Consider the following 21,153-nt stretch of genomic DNA (forward strand, 5'->3'; position numbering starts at 1 on the left):
TTGGTTGTATTTGATTTTTTTTATAATTATTATTTACACTGCAGCATATTATCATTGTAAATATATAATGTGTTCAAAATGTAACATTTATTTTATAGAGGAATAAACCACATTACCCATAAGGCACAGGGATGGGGTGGGGGATAGTGAGCACCCTAGGGTAGGGAGCGCTTACATTGCATACTACATACTCAATTCCATGTAGGCGTAGTATGGCAGTGTGAGTACAGCCCCTCCTCACGCCACTGGTTAAAGTTAATTTTCCGTTTCTAAACTAATGTGGTCAAATTGAGCATATTTGCGAAACATTGTTTACATTATAATGGACCACTATAGTGCAACTATTTTCACAGTTGGGTCGTTGCATGGCATTTAACCCAAGTTTCTGCAGGAGTTTGTTGCATGCAAGTGCAGCAATATGTTTTCTTTGATCAGAATCGCAAAGAAAACTTGAGCTTTTATTTGGTGGGTCACAGATTTGGAAAAATTGTACCTCTCAAAGAGTGATTTGCTGAGATTTCACTATATCTGTGAGTGCCTAATTTTTGAATACAGGTGAAACTCGAAAAATTAGAATATCGTGCAAAAGTTCATTAATTTCAGTAATTCAACTTAAAAGGTGAAACTAATATATTATATAGACTCATTACAAGCAAAGTAAGATATTTCAAGCCTTTATTTGATATCATTTTGATGATTATGGCTTACAGCTTATGAAAACCCCAAATTCAGAATCTCAGAAAATTAGAATATTACATGAAATCAATAAAAAAAGGATTTTAAATACAGAAATGTCGGCCCTCTGAAAAGTATAATCATGCATATGTACTCAGTACTTGGTTTGGGCCCCTTTTGCATTAATTACTGCCTCAATGCGGCGTGGCATGGATGCTATCAGCCTGTGGCACTGCTGAGGTGTTATGGAAGATCAAGATGCTTCAATAGCGGCCTTCAGCTCTTCTGCATTGTTTGGTCTCATGTCTCTCATCTTTCTCTTAGCAATGCCCCATAGATTCTCTATGGGGTTCAGGTCAGGCGAGTTTGCTGGCCAATCAAGCACAGTAATACCATGGTCATTGAACCAGGTTTTGGTACTTTTGGCAGTGTGGGCAGGTGCCAAGTCCTGCTGGAAAATGAAGTCAGCATCTCCATAAAGCTTGTCTGCTGAAGGAAGCATGAAGTGCTCTAAAATGTCCCGGTAGACGGCTGCGTTGACTCTGGACTTAATAAAGCACAGTGGACCAACACCAGCCGATGACATGGCTCCCCAAACCAACACAGACTGTGGAAACTTCACACTGGACTTCAAGCATCTTGGATTGTGTGCCTCTCCATTCTTCCTCCAGACTCTGGGACCTTGGTTTCCAAATTAGATGCAAAATTTGCTCTCATCAGAAAAGAGGACTTTGGACCACTGAGCAACAGACCAGTTCTTTTTTCTTTAGCCCAGGTAAGACGTTTGACATTTGAAGCCCATGTCCAGGACCCGTCTGTGTGTGGTGGCTCTTGATGCAGTAACTCCAGCCTCAGTCCACTCCTTGTGAAGCTCCCCACACATTTGAATGGCCTTTTCCTGACAATCCTCTCCAGGCTACGGTCATCCCTGCTGCTTGTGCACCTTTTTCTTCCACACTTTTCCCTTCCACTTAACTTTCTATTAATGTGCTTTGATACAGCACTTTGAGAACATCCAACTTCTTTTGCAATTACCTTTTGAGGCTTTCCCTCCTTGTGGAGGATGTCAATGATGGTTTCTGCACAACTGTCAGGTCAGCAGTCTTCCCCATGATTGTGAATTCAACTGAACCAGACTGAGAGACCATTTAAAGGCTCAGGAACCCTTTGCAGGTGTTTAGCTGATTAGAGTGTGACACTTTGAGCCTACAATACTGAACCTTTTCACAATATTCTAATTTTCTGAGATTCTGAATTTGGGGTTTTCATAAGCTGTAAGCCATAATCATCAAAATTATATCAAATAAAGGCTTGAAATATCTTACTTTGCTTGTAATGAGTCTATATAATATATTAGTTTCACCTTTTAAGTTGAATTACTGAAATCAATGAACTTTTGCACGATATTCTAATTTTTCGAGTTTCACCTGTATGTCCTCACTAATATTGGAAAACTGGTTGAAAACCCATTAGTCAGGACATTTTACATTACAACTGCACATTGGCGCGCAGTTTGTCGTAACATCCTTTGATTCCACCAGACGTTTGGAGCCTAAATAGCCACTTGGTTATCCAATCTCTTAATCCACTAAATGTCTAACCTGTTAACCAGTTTAATGTCTGCCCCATCACAAAAATTTCAAATATGTCCGCCTTAATTTGATCAGCAGTTGACCCCAAATAAATCTGTCCTGGCTGTCTTGAGTTTGTTCTGAGCAGTGATGGGCGGAGTTTGTGTAAATAGTCTCTGCCAACAAGATGGGTTATTTGCACTTAGTGTACACTTGAGACCCCATGAAGTTGGTTGACCAGTGCAGTCTTCTTATATTCTTGTGCATTTCTTATTTAAACAGGAAGTGAGTGTGAAACTTTTCAAAGGCCTCATCCCTTTTTGGGCTAAAATGCACAAAACTTGACAAAACATTTACATTTTTGTGCCTATGTGCACTCAGGGTTTCCGTGTAATGGAGGATGTGGAATGCTGGCACAAATATCTTGTTCCACTCATGAAAGAGGTTCAAGCACAGATGGGTACTGGACCGGTCTACCTCAATTTAGACAGTTTGGACCCTGCATTCACTCCAGGCACAGGAACACCTGAGATTGCGGGACTCACGCCAATTCTTGTACACTTTTGTACTCATGCTCGTGGAGATCCACCTTCCTGTAAAATTAAGCTTAAAACTTGAATAAAACACCCCATAACTAGCTAATCAAGGTCTTTGTGTTCTCTTGATGAAGAGCACACTTCTGAGTAAACATATGAGTCCTGTATGATGGTCATGTGTATACTGTCATGTAATGAAATTGTGAAATAGAAATGTGGATAGAATTGGGGATGGAGCCAACATCTCCAGACTTAAGTTTAAACACCCTTAGACTTTGCACCTAAATGTATAATATTATCTTTTGGTTATAAAGAGTTTGTTCAAAGCTTACTTTAAGTTGTGCCTTATTTTAGTAGCTGTTTTGCTAAAAGGTTTGACATTAAGGTGGGAGCGGCACAGAGGCTCATTGGGTAGCACTGTCGCCTCACAGCAAGAAAGTCCTGGGTTCGAGTCCTGGCTCACCCAGGGCCTCTCTGTATGGAGTTTGCATGTTCTCCCTATGTTTGCTTGGGTTTCCTCCGGATGCTCCAGTTATTGTATCAATCATATTAAAACCTTGATGTCTTTGAATAATTGGGGTAAAAATGAAACATTTACACAAAGTTATAGAAATAAAATATTTTATTGAATATTTTTCATGAAACAATTTTTGTAGGGGTCTCAAAAGCAATAAATAAAATGCATTACTAGAACATGACATTTAATATTATACGTCACATTTTGCACACAAATATATTTACAGATGGGACAATAAGTCATGGGAATTTGGCATGGTTCACTATCTTAAATGTATGATATTTGCCAGTGCAGAAATAAACACCATATGAATAAAGCAATATTATAATATAAACCAAACCAATCATCAATAAAAAATTGTCAATAATGGAAGACTTAATATGGGAGTCGATTGAACTCTTATTTGCATCTGTGAGAGCTAACATAATGAAACATCTCACGTGAATGATGATCCAACATAACTTAATATGTGACAAACTGCTTGCTACAGTAAATGTGAAATGCATAGTGAAAGATGTTCAGATACGGTATATCATTAGTTCATCTTTATGTACTGTTGAGAATGTCTAGCATACCACAGCACATCATTTTCAATGAAAAAAATGCAAGAAAATTGGAAACTATAAAATAACTCTGGCACTATTTGTTCAAAATCCTCATGTTCCGTTGAACTATCTTTTAAAATTAAATATTGACATTTATTTTCAGCATTTCACAAACCCAACTGATAATTTTACACATCATATATTTGAAATGTAACTATTTACACTTCGCACAGGGAGGGCCGGTTCCTATTCTACATTAAATGGACGATTGGACAGTGGTGCACAACAACAGAATGAACAACCCTCTACGGACACGATGGAGAAAGAATCGCCATTGACTAGTAAACTTTAGTTTTTACTCGGCAGACTTTTGACGACATGTAAGCATAATGCAACTACAAAGGATATATAGCAAACTGGGAAGATCCATCTTCCAAAATACAGTTTATAGTATTCATATATATGACTTTACGTGCTAGATATGAGTGTATATTTTATTTCATATTTCGCTTTTCATAATTTTACTCACATTTTAGCTTTTTAAAAATGTCACATTCTATCAGTTTATATGTGTGGCAGACATATGCGTAATGCGTTCTCATTCATCTGGAAAGTAGGAAGCAGGAACTGGATTAAAAATCAAGAAGACTTTAATTCAACATAAAACACTGAACGGAAACATAACAAAAGCATGCACACAAAAAACTGCTGCATGCCTCTCTCTCTCTGGCATCCCCAGCTCCTCCTTTTATCTCTCTCCCACCGATTCAGGCAGGGGAAATCTCAGGTCTGACTTACTCCTCCCCCTCCCTTCGTGGAGAGGTGTTGCCCTTTTGGCCATTCCGTCGACAGCTGGTCTTCCCCACCTCCTAGGTAATTTTGATTGGACGAGGGGAGGGGAGGGCAGCGAGAAAGATAGCGGGACAGAGAGACAGAAAAAAATAAAAATAAAAATTGGGTTCCCGACCCCGCCACCATTCGGTCCTCAGCCAGCTGTCCAGCGTTCCTCCGCAGCGCTGGATGATGGCACTGGATTCTGCCTGCCGGCGGACGGCAGCGGTCCCTCCGTCCTCCGGCAGCTGCTCCTCCGTCCCCTGGCGGATGGCAGCCGTTCCTCCGCTTCCTGGCGGACGGCAGCTGCTTCTCCGCTTCCTGGGGGAAGGCTGCCGCTCCTCCGTTACCTGGGGGAAGGCAGCCGCTCCTCTGCTACCTGGAGGAAGGCAGCCGCTCCTCTGTCTCCTGGTGGACTGCTTCAATACCATCGAATCACTCCTCACCTTGGCGTCGCAATCCTCCGTCATCTGCAAAGGCTCTCTGTTGGCACATCTTTCTCCAGTCCCAGGATTCGGCACCAGTGTGGCAGAAAAGCCTCACGTTCATTGGGAAAGGAGGATGCAGGAACCGTATCAATGAACAATCAAAAAGACTTTAATTCAACATAAAACACTGAACTGAATCATAACAAAAGCGTGTGCACAAAACACTGCTTTGTGCGTCTGTGTCTCTCTCTCTGGCATCCCCAGCTCCTCCTTTTATCTCTCTCCCGCTGATTAGGCAACTCAGCGCCAGGCATGAATCCTCTCGGCCAGGCCACGCCCTCCTCCTTGTCAAAATATGATGTCATGAAATTACATTTATTGCAGTAGATGTAAATGATGAATAATACTTGTATTGCGTACATGCGTATAAAAGGAGCGTGTCACTGTTATAGAGATATGCCCAACAATCATCAAGAAATCAGTTCCAGAACAAAAGGACATCAATTTCAATTCTTCTAATTCACTGCATACAGACCATTTACACTACCAACTTCTTATAAATGTGCGGTCTATATCGATGGTGCCTGAGGGAATGGACTATTTAGTAGGAAAAAGACGGTGGAAAACCCCGAAAAGGACTTCAGAAATAAATGGCACTTGATCCAGCCCATTTGCGTAGGCGATTTCACCAAACCCAATTGCGCACTGAAGAAAATCCCAAAACTTTATGGCCATGCCCACTGACTTTGCACTTATGATTTATGGCATAGCGATGCGCTTAGCGCTAGTGCTCTTAAAATAGGGACCAAAATATTCTCAAAGTTGGAACCTAATAATAAAAATATAATTCCACATGTAACATTTATCAAATTTACTATGTACAACATTTTCTATGAATAAAGAAAAAAGGTTTATGTGGTGGGGCTTTGAACACATTTTTACCAAACCCCTGCATAGGTGCTGCAAGAGCCTGGTTGTTAAATTCTTCAATATTTTCAATGTTTGTTGAAGTTCAAATATTCCATAATGTATGATTGCCCCTTTAATATTTCCACATTTATTGCACTTACTGCATTTTGATACATGTTTTTTATATTTGCATAATTTATATGATTTAAAAGTATTTACATTGATATATATATATAACAGGCACTAAAATGGTGCTGTCTCTTTAAGAGAACCGGCAGCTCCACGAGCAAATGTTTACGGTTGAATAAATGCAGCGCACATTAACGAGAGAGCAATGTGTGATTAGAATGATTGTTTCTTTGTACTTTTTGAACAACAACTGACTGTAAACAACAGAAAGGATATTAAAAGAAACATTGTGGAATGAAAATGGAGTGTTTGGATCTCGTCTTTGGACACACATTACACAGAACTATTCAAACCGAACTTAACTTGCATAATGTCCCTTACAAAAATGAAGAGTCTATGGCAAATTCGGCACTGATCATTTTCAAATGCAAATTAGCTTTACAGCACACTTGTAGCAAATTTTCCATTGTTGCTAAAGGTTTGCTGGAGGTTCACCACTACTATTGAAGAGCTGAAAACTTCTGACAAAATTAGTTTTTTTCAAATTTCAAATTTACGGATAGTTTCGATTTTTTGTAAGGGTTGTATTGACCTGCGCATACAAATATTTATTGTACAAGCTCTCAAATTCAAATTCACATTCTCAACACCTTTTACCCACGACACTTCAGGACCCACTGCAGCCAAATAAGATACATTTCCTTCAGAGTGCGTGTTTGAGACACATCATGCAGTGAAAGGTTCTTGGTGCTCAAGATCTTCTTCACCACTACACAACTCAATCACTGGTGAGTGAAATCTGAATGTTTACTAGCCAGTGGCTATTTACAGACATGTTTTAGTCGCATAACGCAAACTTTAGTAGCATATGCAAGTGATTTACCCGCAATGTAGAGGGCTGAAAGTGACAAAATGAAAGCTTACCACAGATACTTTATATCTTTTCTAATAATACATTTTATAAAGTTGCTTTTTCAAACAAAGGATACAAAGGATCACAGCACTTCACTTTTTCCACATTTTACGTTACAGCCTTATTCCAAAATGGATTAAATTCATTATTTCCTTAAAATTCTACAAACAAAACCCCATAATGAAAACTTGAAAGAAGTTTGTTTGAAATCTTTGCAAATTTATTAAAAATAAAAACGGAAAAAAAAAAATTACATGTACATAATTATTCACAGCCTTTGCTCAATACTTTGTTGAAGCACCTTTGGCACCAATTACAGTCTCAAGTCTTTTTGTGTATGATGCTACAAGCTTGGCACACCTATTTTTGGGCAGTTTCTCCCATTCTTCTTTGCAGGACCTCTCAAGCTCCATCAGGTTGGATGGGGAGCGTTGGTGCACAGCCATTTTCTGATCTCTCCAGAGATGTTCAATTGGGTTCAAGTCTGGGCTCTGGCTGGGCCACTCAAGGACATCCACAGAGTTGTCCCGTAGCCACTCCTTTGTTATCTTGGCTGTGTGCTTAGAGTCATTGTCCTGTTGGAAGATGAACCTTCTCCCCAGTCTGAGGTCCAGAGTGCTCTGGAGCAGGTTTTCATCAAGGATGTCTCTGTACATTGCTGCATTCATCTTTCCCTCGATTCTGTATAGTCTCCCAGTTCCTGCCGCTGAAAAACATCCCTACAGCATGATGCTGCCACCACCATGCTTCACAGTAGGGATGGTATTGGCCAGGTGATGAGGTTTCCTCCAGACATGATGCTTGCCATTCAGGCCAAAGAGTTCAATCTTTGTTTCATCAGACAAGAGAATTTTGTTTCTCATGGTCTGAGAGTCCTTCAGGTGCCTTTTGGCAAACGCCAGGCGGGCTGTCATGTGCCTTTTACTGAGGAGTGGCTTCCGTCTGGCCACTCAACCATACAGGCCTGATTGGTGCAGTGCTGCAGAGATGGTTGTTCTTCTGGAAGGTTCTCCTCTCTCCACTAAGAAACGCTGGAGCTCTGTCAGAGTGACCATCGGGTTCTTGGTCACCTCCCTGACTAAGGCCCTTCTCCCCCGATTGCTAAGTTTGGCCAGGTGGCCAGCTCATGAAGAGTCCTGGTGGTTCCAAACTTCTTCCATTTACGGATGATGGAGGCCACTGTGCTCATTGGGACCTTCAATGCTGCAGAAATGTTTCCTGGGACCTTCAATGCTGCAGAAATGTTTCTGGGACCTTCAATGCTGCAGAAATGTTTCTGGGACCTTCCCCAGATCTGTGCCTCGATACAATCCTGTCTCGGAGGTCTACAGACAAATCATTGCTTGGTTTGTGCTCTGACATGCACTGTTAATTGTGGGACCTTATATAGACAGGTGTGTGCCTTTCCAAATCATGTCCAATCAACTGAATTTACCACAGGTGGACTCCAATCAAGTTGTAGAAACATCTCAAGGATGATCAGTGGAAACAGGATGCACCTGAGCTCAATTTTGAGTGTCATGGCAAAGGCTGTGAATACTTATGTACATGTGATTTTTTTGTTTTTAATAAATTTGCAAAGATTTCAAACAAACTTTTTTCACGCTGTCATTAAGCGCTGTGAATACTTTCCGGATGCACTGTATATCAGTATAAATTCTTGAAAATTAAGATGACGAACTATGTTCCACAAAGAGCAAAATATTTAATTTATTAAAATGATATATATATAGTGTTTTCAAAGGTTAGCTAATCATAAATAGTTCTTAAAGACTAACAAATTGATTAAATGTCAATCCATTTAATCATCGATTAAATGAGCACATATAATAGTGTAACTTCTTCATAGGGGCAGACAAAAATCTTAATTGTCAATTATTTCCCTTGATATTGTAATTGGTAACAATTTCAATTAATACAATTTACAAAACAAGTTAAGAAGTATTTCTGAATTACTTTATAGCTGTTTTCTCAGTAAATGAAGACTATGCCAACTTCACAAAACTGTTATTCAAATTTTGAATAAAGTATACACAGAAGTGGACAAATTATTTCTGATTGGTTACAATGCTCAACCATAACAAACACACACATTGAATTGAAAATTGAGTAGACCAACATTAACTGCTATAACTGACACTTTTCATGATTAGTTCACCATGGCAGCTGTAACTGAAATCTCGATTATTTATAATTGTGCAGCCCTAATAGAGGGCTTAAATTAAGTAAATTATATTTGTGAAAGGAAAAAAATCACAGCATAGTTATGAGTAAACATAGTTACGACTAAACATGTTAGAGCAAATGTTTCTACAGTGATCAAGTTATGCTACATTTTGAAGGCTATTTTAGAACTAGCAGCATGTTGCAATCCTTGTAGAACGAAAAGATTATTAAAGCAAAAGATATGAAACTGAAAGCTAGGCTAGCTTTTTTAATATACTCAGCCTCAACCAACAGCCTTTTGAAATAAATAATGAAGACCCAAACTGACTGTAAAGGCCTCCATTACAGCAGCTAAATTGGCTAACAGTACTGCAGTTGGATGACATAAAATGTTCTATCAAGTCATTAACAATGTCCGCATCGGTTCAAGTACTTCAAACGGCATTACATTTGTGGAATTGGTTATTCTTCCTTCCACAAATCTTTTTAAGTAAAGATGACAATAATATGTGGAGAGCACGTTCCTTTAGCTTAACAGGTAGCACAGCATGTTAGCAAAAGCAAGGTCATGGGTATGAATCCCATGGAATGCACAAACTGAGCTTCAATGCACTCTAAAGCTGGGTATACTTTGTTTTTCCAATTGATGTTACATCTGAGTGTTCGACATAACTGCTGAGCGCTCAACATCACAGTCGAGTGCTCAGCCGTTCAAAGTACACACTTCTGAACGCAACCCCATTCAGATGCATTTGGCGCATGCGCACGATTGCTTTGCGATTCTCTTTAGTACAATTAATGGCAGCCGCTAGTATGAATCATGCCCACAGACGCAGACTATACTTGTGTCTAGAACAACCGAGTTGCACGTGGATTGTACAAAATTTGCATTATATTAACTGCGTGATACGTAGCAGCATGCGGGAAACCAAAGTATACTTTGGGCTAAAGTCGCTCTGAGGTGTGTTTCCCGTACAACAACGTAACTCACTGCTTAACTACTATAGTACGATGCATCGTTGGAGAAATTAACTAGACTGTTTCCCGAAACTGTAGTAACTATTACACACATCCATTGTTTGAACCATGTCGGTTCAACAGTATAAGTTACGCAGGGGGTGGAGTAATAATTTCCGCAATTCTCAAATGATAATAGCTCATTTAGACGTACACCAGAAAGACGTTTAATGTGAGAAAGCTGTAGAAGACATGAAAGCGGCATGCACTGTGTAATGCTACAGATGCATTGCATTGCAATAGTAGGATTTCCCTCTACATCAGACTTCAGGGATCCCCCGACGCACTTGAGCACATGCGCACTTTTCAAAAACATATAAACGGCACTTATGCGTTAACAAACACATGTGCTGTGTTCTCTGAAAGGAACCTTGTTTGATAACAGGTGGAGAGGTGTGGTTCCAACCACACAACTGTGTGATGCTGTTTGCGAATATTCGTTGGAACTACAGTTTCGGGAGACACAAAATTACAAAAAACTATGTTGGTAATGAAGGAACTTGCAACCTTAGTTGGCTAACGATGCTTTTGGGGAATGCACCCCTAGATGAAAGTGTCTGCAAAATGTTTATGTAAATGTAACCCTTCCACAGAGAGGCCTTTTGCAAAGTCTTATTACGTATATTCGACTTAAGAACATATAAAGTACAGCTGCACTTTGTGCAGCATCACGCCTGGCTGTGCATCAAGAGGTCTTCAGTGCTTCAAATTAAACCAGAGGTGTTATTGACTCTAGCAAATGCATTTCAGCTCCCATCATACTCTATTTATTGACTGTTATCTTGTCCAGACCAGGCCAGGCTGGGACGTAGTACCTGGGCAGCGTCCCTTCCAGTAGTCGCTCCATCCAAAGCCCGAGTCGGTCCAGTTTGTGGTGGATCTGAAGAGTTGTGGACCGAGACCGCATCATGCCCTTTCTGGACCTCGAACCTCCTCCTTCCTCCTCCAGTTTGCTTTCCAGGTCTTCACCTGTGTAGACTGGCTTGAAAAGACACAGGTATTTCTTGTGGCCATTGAGGGCCAGGACGTAGCCTGTGTAGTCTACTTTGCGGCTGGCCAAATCGTCTTCGTCCGTGTCGATCTGCATGGCGTCCTGGGCGTACTCAAGCACGGCTGCCATCCATTCGTTGTGTTTATCCACATTTAGGAAGGAGAAGTGGAGTGTCAAACTCCTATGAGTTAAAGAAAAAGTTTGTTTATGCATGTGAAACTGAAATTAGGCAGAGGAAGAGATTATCAGGAAAGGCTGGGTATCGTTAACTGCCTCACGATATGATACAGGTCGCGATACATATGTCACAATTCAAAACACTGCAATACATCATGAAATCCTAGTTGTATTGCAACTGTTAAGACACAGTCACATTACACTTTGTGCTCCATTCGATCCCATTCAAACGCATCCAAACATCCAAGCTTTAAGGAAAGCGAGTAGACAGTATATTTTAACATTCTGAATATAATATTATTTATTTGTGATTTATTCATTATAGAGTGAGTGACCACTGCTTCACTCTTCAAATTCTGAAATGTTACTGTTAAACTTTAAAAGTAGACTGCAGAATTCTGGGCTCTCTATCGCCATCTGTGGTTGAAACAGAAAATTGCAAGTTGCTTGCGGAGGAACATTATTATTATTAGTGGTGCTTGCAAAGCATCACTATTGTAATCTCACATCTATCTCCGTACAAAACTTCGGCACCTAACTCGTCCCGCACCGTTTGGCGTAGACCCACGAATGAGGTGTCAAATCGAACGGCCTATTGAGGACACGTGTGCTATGACTTTTATAAGCGATCGGGGGTACGGTATTTGCCCCAGGGGCAAAAAAGCGGCCGAAAAATCCCATAGACTTAACATTGAGACAAATTTTGACGCTTCACAGCTCCGAGCGAGGATTTCGCAGAAACGTGTGATTTGCCACATTTGAAGAGGCTGGCAGGCTCTGTAAGAGCAAACCTCAATATGGGGTAAAAGTTGCACCCCTGGGGGGCAGGAGCTGCCCAAAGTTGCCCCCATTGACTTACAATGGTGTAGGACGGCCCATGAAATAGGGATTTTTTATTAAACATAGCTCTGGATCACAGTGTCATAGAGACAAGGGGCCTGCCTCATTTTACTCAGACGACCAATCAGTCTCTCAGGATCATTGCAAAGCTATCAAGCCACGCCCTAGCAACCATTTAGAGCACCTTAGCAACAAGTCCCATAGACTTCTAATGAAAGAGATCAAAGGGATATCTCCGGATGGAAGTGTCATACAAACACAAGGGTGGTCTCGTTTGACTCGGGGCAGCAAACAGCCAATCATGAATCACCTCAACACTTCCTAGCCCCACCCTAGCAACCATTGTCGAGCACCTTAGCAACCAAAATCCATAGAGGGATATCTTCCATTCTGAATGTCACAGAGGCATGGGAGTTGGTTTACATCATTCATACTGACAAGCAGCCTTTGGAATTTCATGATTGGCAGCTGCCAAGCCACTCCCTAGCAACTACACAGTACCCTAGCAACCGAGTAACAAATCACATATTTCTGCACCAGAAAATCGTACAGACTTCTGGGTTGATTTATTTCAACCAGGATGGCAAGGAGACTTCATTAGTATCACTATGGAAACTTCCTAGCAACCAGATGGGGTTACCCTAGCAACCCAGTAACAAATAACATATCTCTGCACCAGAAAACAGTACAGACTTCCGGGTTGACTTATTTCACTCAGGATGAAAAGGAGCCATGTATTGTATTACCTTGCTAACTGCATAGCAACCACATGGGCTTACCCTAGCAACCTAGTAACAAATCACATATTTCTGCACCAGAAAATCGTACAGACTTCTGGGTTGATCTATTTATGACCATAATTTTTGTTCTTTTCAAGCATGCTATTTGACGAGTTTTGCCACGGCAAGCACCACTCACATTTTCTTCAGGAAATGTACCTATCTAGTTCTTTTTATTTTTCACCAGTGGTGCTTCCGCATTACTTTTCTACATGAATGAATCTGATTTATGGAGACATAGTATTTTGATTATATAATTATTGCATATATAGGGCTATATATTATTATTGATATGAAAATATATCTTCACAGTCCTTGGTCAAGTCTTTGGAACTTGGCCCTGGACTAGCAACAAGCCTTTAAACTTTTATTACATTTTTACACATTTAAAAAAGTTTTGCTTCATGTTGTCTTTTTATGAAGGAAAAAAAGAGCTTTGCTTCATGTTTTGAACAGTAAAAATGACATATTTACATTAATAACCTGTGAAATTGTTTTTAAAATATGTATGTAAGAGTCTTTTTTCACAGCATCACTTGAAAACATGGCAGTAACATGACACATGAGGACTCACCCAGTGAATGAATAAACCTCTTTGGCAAACTTGCTAAGCAGGATGTTCTTGGTTGCGTCAGTGAGAACCAGGACAACGTTGATATGACCCGGCCTCAGCTTCACCAGATTACTGGTGTATGTGATATCAGTCAACTCTGTCACTTCCACAAAGCTCTTCCTCGGTGGGCGACTGTTGAAAAAAGATTATGATCTTACTGTTCATCGGTACAGTACAGAACATAAATATGTGAAGTCTTTGTGGAATATTTGTAATGATTTAGACAAGGAATACTGAGGAAAGACCTGGATGTGTTAGAGGTGCTTGGTGATCCATTCTCGCTCTTGGATGACTCTTTTACTTTTGGTTTGGGCTGTTTTTCCTCACTTGAATCACTGAAATCAGAAACAGCAGTTCGTGAAAGTCTTTGCATTGCCAAAAGAATTATTAGCATTACAAACTGAATAAAACTAACCTGAAAGCCTGGATTATTACAGTGCCAAATAAAATGAAGAGCGCAGAGAATATCAAAGACAAAAGGGGCATAATCTCACGCCTGCAGAAGACAGAAAATTACATTTGACATAGAATGTAAAATTTTCAAATATTGTAAATACAATTGCTATTTTATTACCTTACCAGTTATTGTGAAGAAGATCATCAATAATTTGAGACAAGTAGTCATATGCTGTGTTAATCCATCTGATTAAAAACATCTACAATTGGAAAAATGTTCTCAATTTAGTTGCCTCAAAACAATGCTAGTAATTTACACACAGCAAATGCACATAACACTATTTAATCCCATTTTTTGGGGGGCGTGGGACCATTATTTTGTACGAGATGTTTACTGTACTTACATTTAGTGATATATCAGCCAATGTTTGGCCATTTTTCGATTATCGAATTGGTTCACATACGTGTAACATTTCCCTTGTGTCAGTTCTAAAATCTATCAATAGATTTGTCAATGGATACGCCACACTTTCTATTTTCAAGGTCATTTTTTTAAGTTAAGTAAATATTGCATAAAAAAAGTGTTTGTTTCACTTAAGAAATGTTGTGCATATCTGAGTTGTGAAGTTGTATTATTTATATTGGCCATCAGATATCCAGCTCTCTAAATTTCAGTACTGGCAAAAATGGAAAAACCCATATCGGTCGACCACTACTTACATTTAAAAATATTGACCGTACTTTGCAAAAACGGCTGTTATGTAGAGTATGTGTATACATACTCTACATACCAAGATATATCTTCAATATCTTCGAAAAGCAGAAAAACAATGATTTCTTTTTTTTTTTTACAATATCTCTCAGCCCTAGTTCTACATAACTCTATTGAGAAGCGTATATAGGTCAGTGCTAATTTCTCATTTAAAGCCACTCTATGAAAAGCAAACCCTGAGGGACTCACCGAGGCGAATTCATTGTTGAGCTTGGGCAGGATGGCATCATAGTTGAGGATAGATGGATCTTTCTGCAGTCTTTCTAGTTCCTCCAAGAGCTTGTGTTTGTCTTCCTTACTGCCATTCCATCCTCCCAGCACTGGCTTATACAGGACTTTACCAGCACTGTTACGCCTCTCCAAAATCACCACCTGCTCAATACACAAAACTGTAAGCTGTATGCTCAATTCAGTGTGTAACTACTACATAAAAACTGTGAATGTACATTAAAGGATCATTTACTTACACTAATGCCTTGCAAAACCTTTGACATTTTCTCTTGAATGAAAGATATTTTGCAGAATATCTTAAGTGTTTTAAAGTGCTCTTTTTCATAAGGAGAACAGTACAATATGGATCCATCAAGGTCAGGGTGGGAATTGATTTAGTTTTGCATGCATTTGCAATAGTTTGCATTCCCTTGCAATTAGTTTTGCGTGCCCTTGCAATGGTTTGTGTTACTTAGCAATATATTTACCATGGTTTTACTAGACTAGAGTAACCACATTTTAACCATGACATTTGTAGTGAATACATAGTAATAAAACAGGAAAACAAAAACAATGATAATAAAAAAAATCATAATTTTGTAGTTACTATGGTTTTATCCACAAGATTAACCATGATTAATCTATAGTAAAACCATGGTCACTAGATGGATACAGCATACTGTGTTACTTTTCACAGTTACTACAATATTACTATTGCAGTATAGTATAAACATGTTACTACACTTACAGTTACTAAAGAATTACTATAGTAAAGCCATGGTGTCTGCCAAAAACATGGCACTACTAAATACTACTTAAAAATATAGTTTTGTGTTCACACAGAATAAATTAACAATTTTTTGTATTGTCTTTATTTTTGGTGGAAACCATGGTTTTACTATAGTAATATTGTTGTTACTACGGCTGCTGTAGGCAAACAATGTTTTTGGTGGAAACCATGGTTTTACTATAGTAATATTGTTATTAATATAGCTGTTGCAGGCTAACAATGTTTTTGGTGGAAACCATGGTTTTACTATAATGATATTTTTGTTACAATGGCTGTTGTAGGCTAACAATGTTTTTGGTGGAAACCATGGTTTTACTATAGTAATATTGTTGTTAGTATGGCTGTTGTAGGCTAACAATATTTTTGGCAAAACCATGGTTTTAATGCAGTATATTGTATCTACAGTATATAGTAACGATGGTTTTACTATAGATTAACCATGGTTAATCTTGTGGTTACTCTGGTTTTACTACAAATATTTATCCACACAATATAATTTTTATTACATTAGTTATCGTTTTCCTGTAATATTACTATGGTTTCCCTCCAAATATCATGGTTAGAACACGGTTAATTTAATTAAGTTAATTTATTGTGAGGGAACGCAAAACTTATCGTGAAGAAATGCAAACTATTGCGGGGGAATACAAAACTGCCCTGTCTTATAAGGACTCGTAGGACTGGGGCACAATAAAAATGGTCCATGCTATTTATCTCATTATTTGCAAAAATTAGCTCTCAAATGTGTGCTCAGGCTCAATTCATCATTGATTCTCATGATATATTTTGATGCACCATATATTAAATTAATAAGATTTAAAAGCTAAAATAAACATAGCGGAAGATTTTTAGTGAATACCAATGTAAATTGTTGTCATTTCCTAACATATGGATTCAGAAAACTCTTACTTTTATAGTATGTCTACGGTGATTTTTGCATTATTTTTGGAGCTTGACAGCCCAGTCTCTATTATGAAAAAAGAGCACTTCGGACATTCTGCAAAGTTAGTTTGTGTTCCAGAGAAGAAAGCAAATCATATTGGTTTGGAACGACTTGAGGGTTAGAAAATTATTTAAGAATTCTCTATATAATGTCTACCTGTGGTGCACCGTCTTTGTTTTTTAGGAGAATGTCACATAGTGGTCGCTGATGTCGCTGGTAGACATATGCAAACCGGAGCACGCTCATTGGTGTTAGCAGAGGCTAGAGAGAGGAAGGCTTCATTTCCTGTGGCAAAGGACTCTTCTTCACCAGTAATGAGCATAACACAAAATCTGGGAAAAAGACATAGCAGACCTTTGAGAGAGAATCTTCAACCTGTTGCAACATCTTAAGGGATAGTTCCCCCAAAAATGATATTTCTGCCATTATTTACTCACCCTCATGCTGTTCCAAACCCATATGACCTCCATTCTTCTGTTGAAAACAAAAGGAGAAATTTTTGTACTGGTAATGATTTTCCATGTAAACGTAAAAAGAAAGTAAAAGTACCATAAAAGTATAAAAGACATAGTCCATACAACTAAAAATTTCAATCTGTTCCTTAAACAAAGCTATTGGATATCTTCAATGACTTGAAATACAGTAGATGAGTCGTATGGACTATTTTTACAGTATGGTGCTTTTGCGAACTTATTGATGTTTGAGAGCCTCAGTCCCCATTCAGGATTGCTTCAAAATTCTGACCAGTACAATTCTTCAAATGTTCTCCTTTTTTCCCAAGAAAGAAAGTCAAATGGGTTTGAGACAACATGAGGGTGTGTAAATGATGGCAGGATTTTCATTTTTGGGTGAACTATTCCTTTAACTCTACAAAAAGGTAAATTCTCCAATAGATCTTACTTCCTGCGTCGATGGAACTGTTTGACAGGACAAAGCTCATCAAATAGCTTCTGGTTCACTAGACGAGGGGCTAGAAGGAACTTGTTGTTGGAGATGAACTCATCTATTATCTGTTTCTTCATCCCTTTGGCCTGAGGGAGCAAATAGCAAACAAAAAAGTTAAAGTAATCCCTAACCCCACCCTATTCTTAAAGGAATAGTTCACCCAAAAATGAAAATTCTCTCATGATTTACTCACCCTCATGTCATCCCAGATGTGTATGTTTTTCTTTCTTCTGCAGAAAACAAATGAAGATTTTTAGAAGAATATCTCAGCTTTGTAGGTCAATCATGCAAGTGAATGGTGACCAAAAGTGTAAAGCTCCAAAAAGCACATAAAGGCAGCATAAAAGTAATCCATACGACTGCATTGGTTTAATTAATGTCTTCTGAATTGATTAAATTGGTTTTTCGGTGAGAATAGACCAAAACATAACTCCTTTTTCACTATAAATCTTGACATCAGCAATCTCATTGGTGATCATGATTTCTAGCTTGATTACACTTCCTAGCGCCATCTAGAGAAGACATGTTTTAAACCACTGAGTCTTATGGATTCTTTTTATGCTCCTTTATGTGCTTTTTGGAGCTTTAAACTTTTGGTCACCATTCACTTGCATGGTATGGTCTGACAGAGATGAGCTATTATTCTAAAGATTTTCATTTGTGTTATGCATCGAAAAGTAAGTCATACACATCTGGAATGGCATGAGGGTGAGTAAATGATAAGAGAATGTACATTTTTGGGTAAACAATTCTTTTAACCATTGAATACCGCTCAAATCAGCTGTGAATGATAGATTGTTAAAAAAATATTTTCAGGACCAACAAGGATGTTGATGCAGGAACATGTCCTACTTGCCGTTAAGTGTCCTGTCCTATACCTTCAACCTTTAATAGACTTTAAGTTTATTCTTTTCCAATCTATAATAATCAAGGGAATAGGTCTACCTGTATAATGTCTGCAGGCTTCTCTACATCCTCTTTGAAGACAAGCATGGTTGGCGCATAAGTGTTTATGTTGAATTTTCTGAGCAGATCGGTGGTTTCAGAAAGGCCCTGATCCACATACCCAAAGTGCACATAATCCTTATAAGCAAATGCCGTCAGCTATTGGAAAGAAATGAAAAAACTATCAATCAGCCACTGATTTATTGTAAGGAAAAAGTCAATCTAGCTTGTTACTAACCAACGCTACCTTATAAAGTAGAGGAACTGAAGGCACTTGGTCAAACAGGAGAACATGTGGCTTGTTCAGCTCATGCCAACTCTTCAGAAACTCTGGGTTGTTCTTGTCTGTTACCTAAGAAAGTCAGTGGATAAGAAGTTTGAGACCATGGCAGAAGAAACCTGAACATTAATTCAAAGAGACTCGTTATGATATTCGCTAACCTTTTCGACCAGTCTCTGTGGCAACAAGTCTTCCACAAACTGCATCAGGTGCTCCTTTACAACAGCATAGTGGAAAAACGTCACTTTGCTATTGACGACACCAAGAATGGATGGAGTTTGATGTGCACCCAAGTGATTAGCTAAACGGCGCTCGTAACCAACATCAACCACACCAATTCCAATCCCTAGAGATGGTAGAAAAATAACCTTAACTTGGAGTAGTCAACTTTACAAACTTCTTTGAAAGCAACTCAGACCAGAAAAACGTTTTAAACTCGATAAAAGTTTGGTCATTAAATGGTATACGACAAGCAAAGTTAGTAATGCTACCAAACTAAGGATGTGCAAAACCACACATTTTCTAAAGCGACCAGGCAAAGAGTTGCCCGAAAAACAAGATAGGTCTTAAAGAAGACCTGTATTTTTATGTACATTTTCAGAGAGGGTTTACCATGCAAACTGTCTAACAGCTGAAGCACAGCACGCTAATTAAAGCACCAAATATATTAAGCACTAAATATATTTAGTAGAAAATAATCCAGATAAAAACCTCAGTTGTTTGATCATAGTGACCCATCCTAAACCGTTACTTCATCACAATATCTTACCTAGCGGTTCCAATTCCTGCACAGCTTCTTTCCAGACAGGTTCGATATGGATGCAGCTGAAGCACCAGTCCGAGGTGATCTTGATCAAGTAAGGCCTCCGGAAGCTGTCAGGCACCACTTCATTCACATACTGGTTGAAGTGCAATGTGTATTTGCTGTCGGCAAAGTCCCGGCCACCCTTATCATTGAAGGGAAAGTTGAAGAACGATTCGTCAAAGAAGAAGTTGTCGTGAAAGTGCCGGAACCCACGGTGGCTGTGACTATAGGGATGAGTGCTATCCATTTGTCCATAGCGATCGTAGGTGGCTCTCTTCTCCTCATTTGATAAGATCTATGGAGTAAGGTCAAGAAAGGATCAGCTTCATTTCTGACACACGTGAAGGGCTTTCAGATAACGCAGCATGTTCAGTTTAAACCAGCCCAAGACGGTTTGCTGGTCTTACCTGGCCAACAAGCTGGTTTCCACTAGACGGGCTGGTCTGTTTTTATACAGGTTTTGGGCACTTGTCATCAGATCAGGTTGGAAGACCAACTGGCATACCAGCTAAACCAGCTAAGTGCCAACTTGGCCAGGCTGGAAGACAAGCCAAACCAGCTAAGACCAGCAAACCCACCTAAGATGTTATTTTCAGAAGGGATATAAGCTGTATTACCTCATAAGATTTGGTAATCTTGATGAACATGTCTTCTGCTTCTGGATTTTTGTTTTTATCAGGATGCCTGGCAGAAGACAAGAAAGATGATATGCGGTGATGGTATACTGTTCTAATTTAAGCATCCTGTTTCCAGGTCAATGGCCGAATGTTGCGCCATTACAATCAATTATATAAAAAAAAAAGAGTCATTCTCACCATTCTTTGGCCAGGCGTTTGTACACCTTCTTGATTTCCGCTTGGCTTGCGCTTCTGGTGACACCAAGAACCTGATACGGATCCAGTTCTGTAGTGCTTGCCACCGTTGCATCCATTAGTAGCACGCACACCATCAACACGGAAAGCGATGCCAACACCATCCTCATCATGACCATGAGTTCTGCTGCCTGGAGACTGAAGAACCAAAACAATGAGAGAGGTTATTATGGAGAAGGCATGACATATTTTTAGTAAAAACTAAACAAATGAATAAATAAATGTGAAAAAAGTAAATAATATAAAGTGTTAAATATGCAATCATGATTAAATATTTAACACTATATATTTAATGATTTACATTTATTTTATTAACTTTTTCACATTTATTTTATTTTATATATATATATATATATATATATATATATATATATATATATATATATATATAATATATTATTAAATAGAAAATAAATGTATATATATATAACGTATAAATATTTATCAGCCTATTTTTATTTCACGTCTGGTCCTCAATATGTTCTGACAGCTGTCATGGTTGGTAAAGTTAATAGTTCCCAATAAAATAAAATATATAGAAAATAACACTGCAAATGA

General features: G+C 38.8%; 1 protein-coding gene across 1 annotated transcript; it reads right to left on the reverse strand.

The window, feature by feature from the left end:
- Positions 1-10,146: 10,146 nt before the first annotated feature.
- Positions 10,147-20,672, reverse strand: dnajc16 (DnaJ (Hsp40) homolog, subfamily C, member 16). Its single transcript, XM_052105194.1, is given in 16 exon segments — positions 10,147-11,409; positions 13,599-13,769; positions 13,883-13,972; positions 14,053-14,133; positions 14,217-14,293; positions 14,995-15,180; positions 16,148-16,156; positions 16,905-16,988; positions 16,990-17,080; positions 17,649-17,779; positions 18,639-18,797; positions 18,886-18,990; positions 19,080-19,264; positions 19,688-20,018; positions 20,341-20,407; positions 20,539-20,672. Coding segments are annotated over 16 exon segments (2,310 nt in total). The 3' UTR covers positions 10,147-11,000.
- Between the last annotated feature and the right edge of the window lie 481 nt (positions 20,673-21,153).

This window comes from Xyrauchen texanus, chromosome 35 (genome assembly GCF_025860055.1).
Source record: "Xyrauchen texanus isolate HMW12.3.18 chromosome 35, RBS_HiC_50CHRs, whole genome shotgun sequence".
In the NCBI taxonomy this organism is placed as follows: Eukaryota; Metazoa; Chordata; class Actinopteri; order Cypriniformes; family Catostomidae; genus Xyrauchen; species Xyrauchen texanus.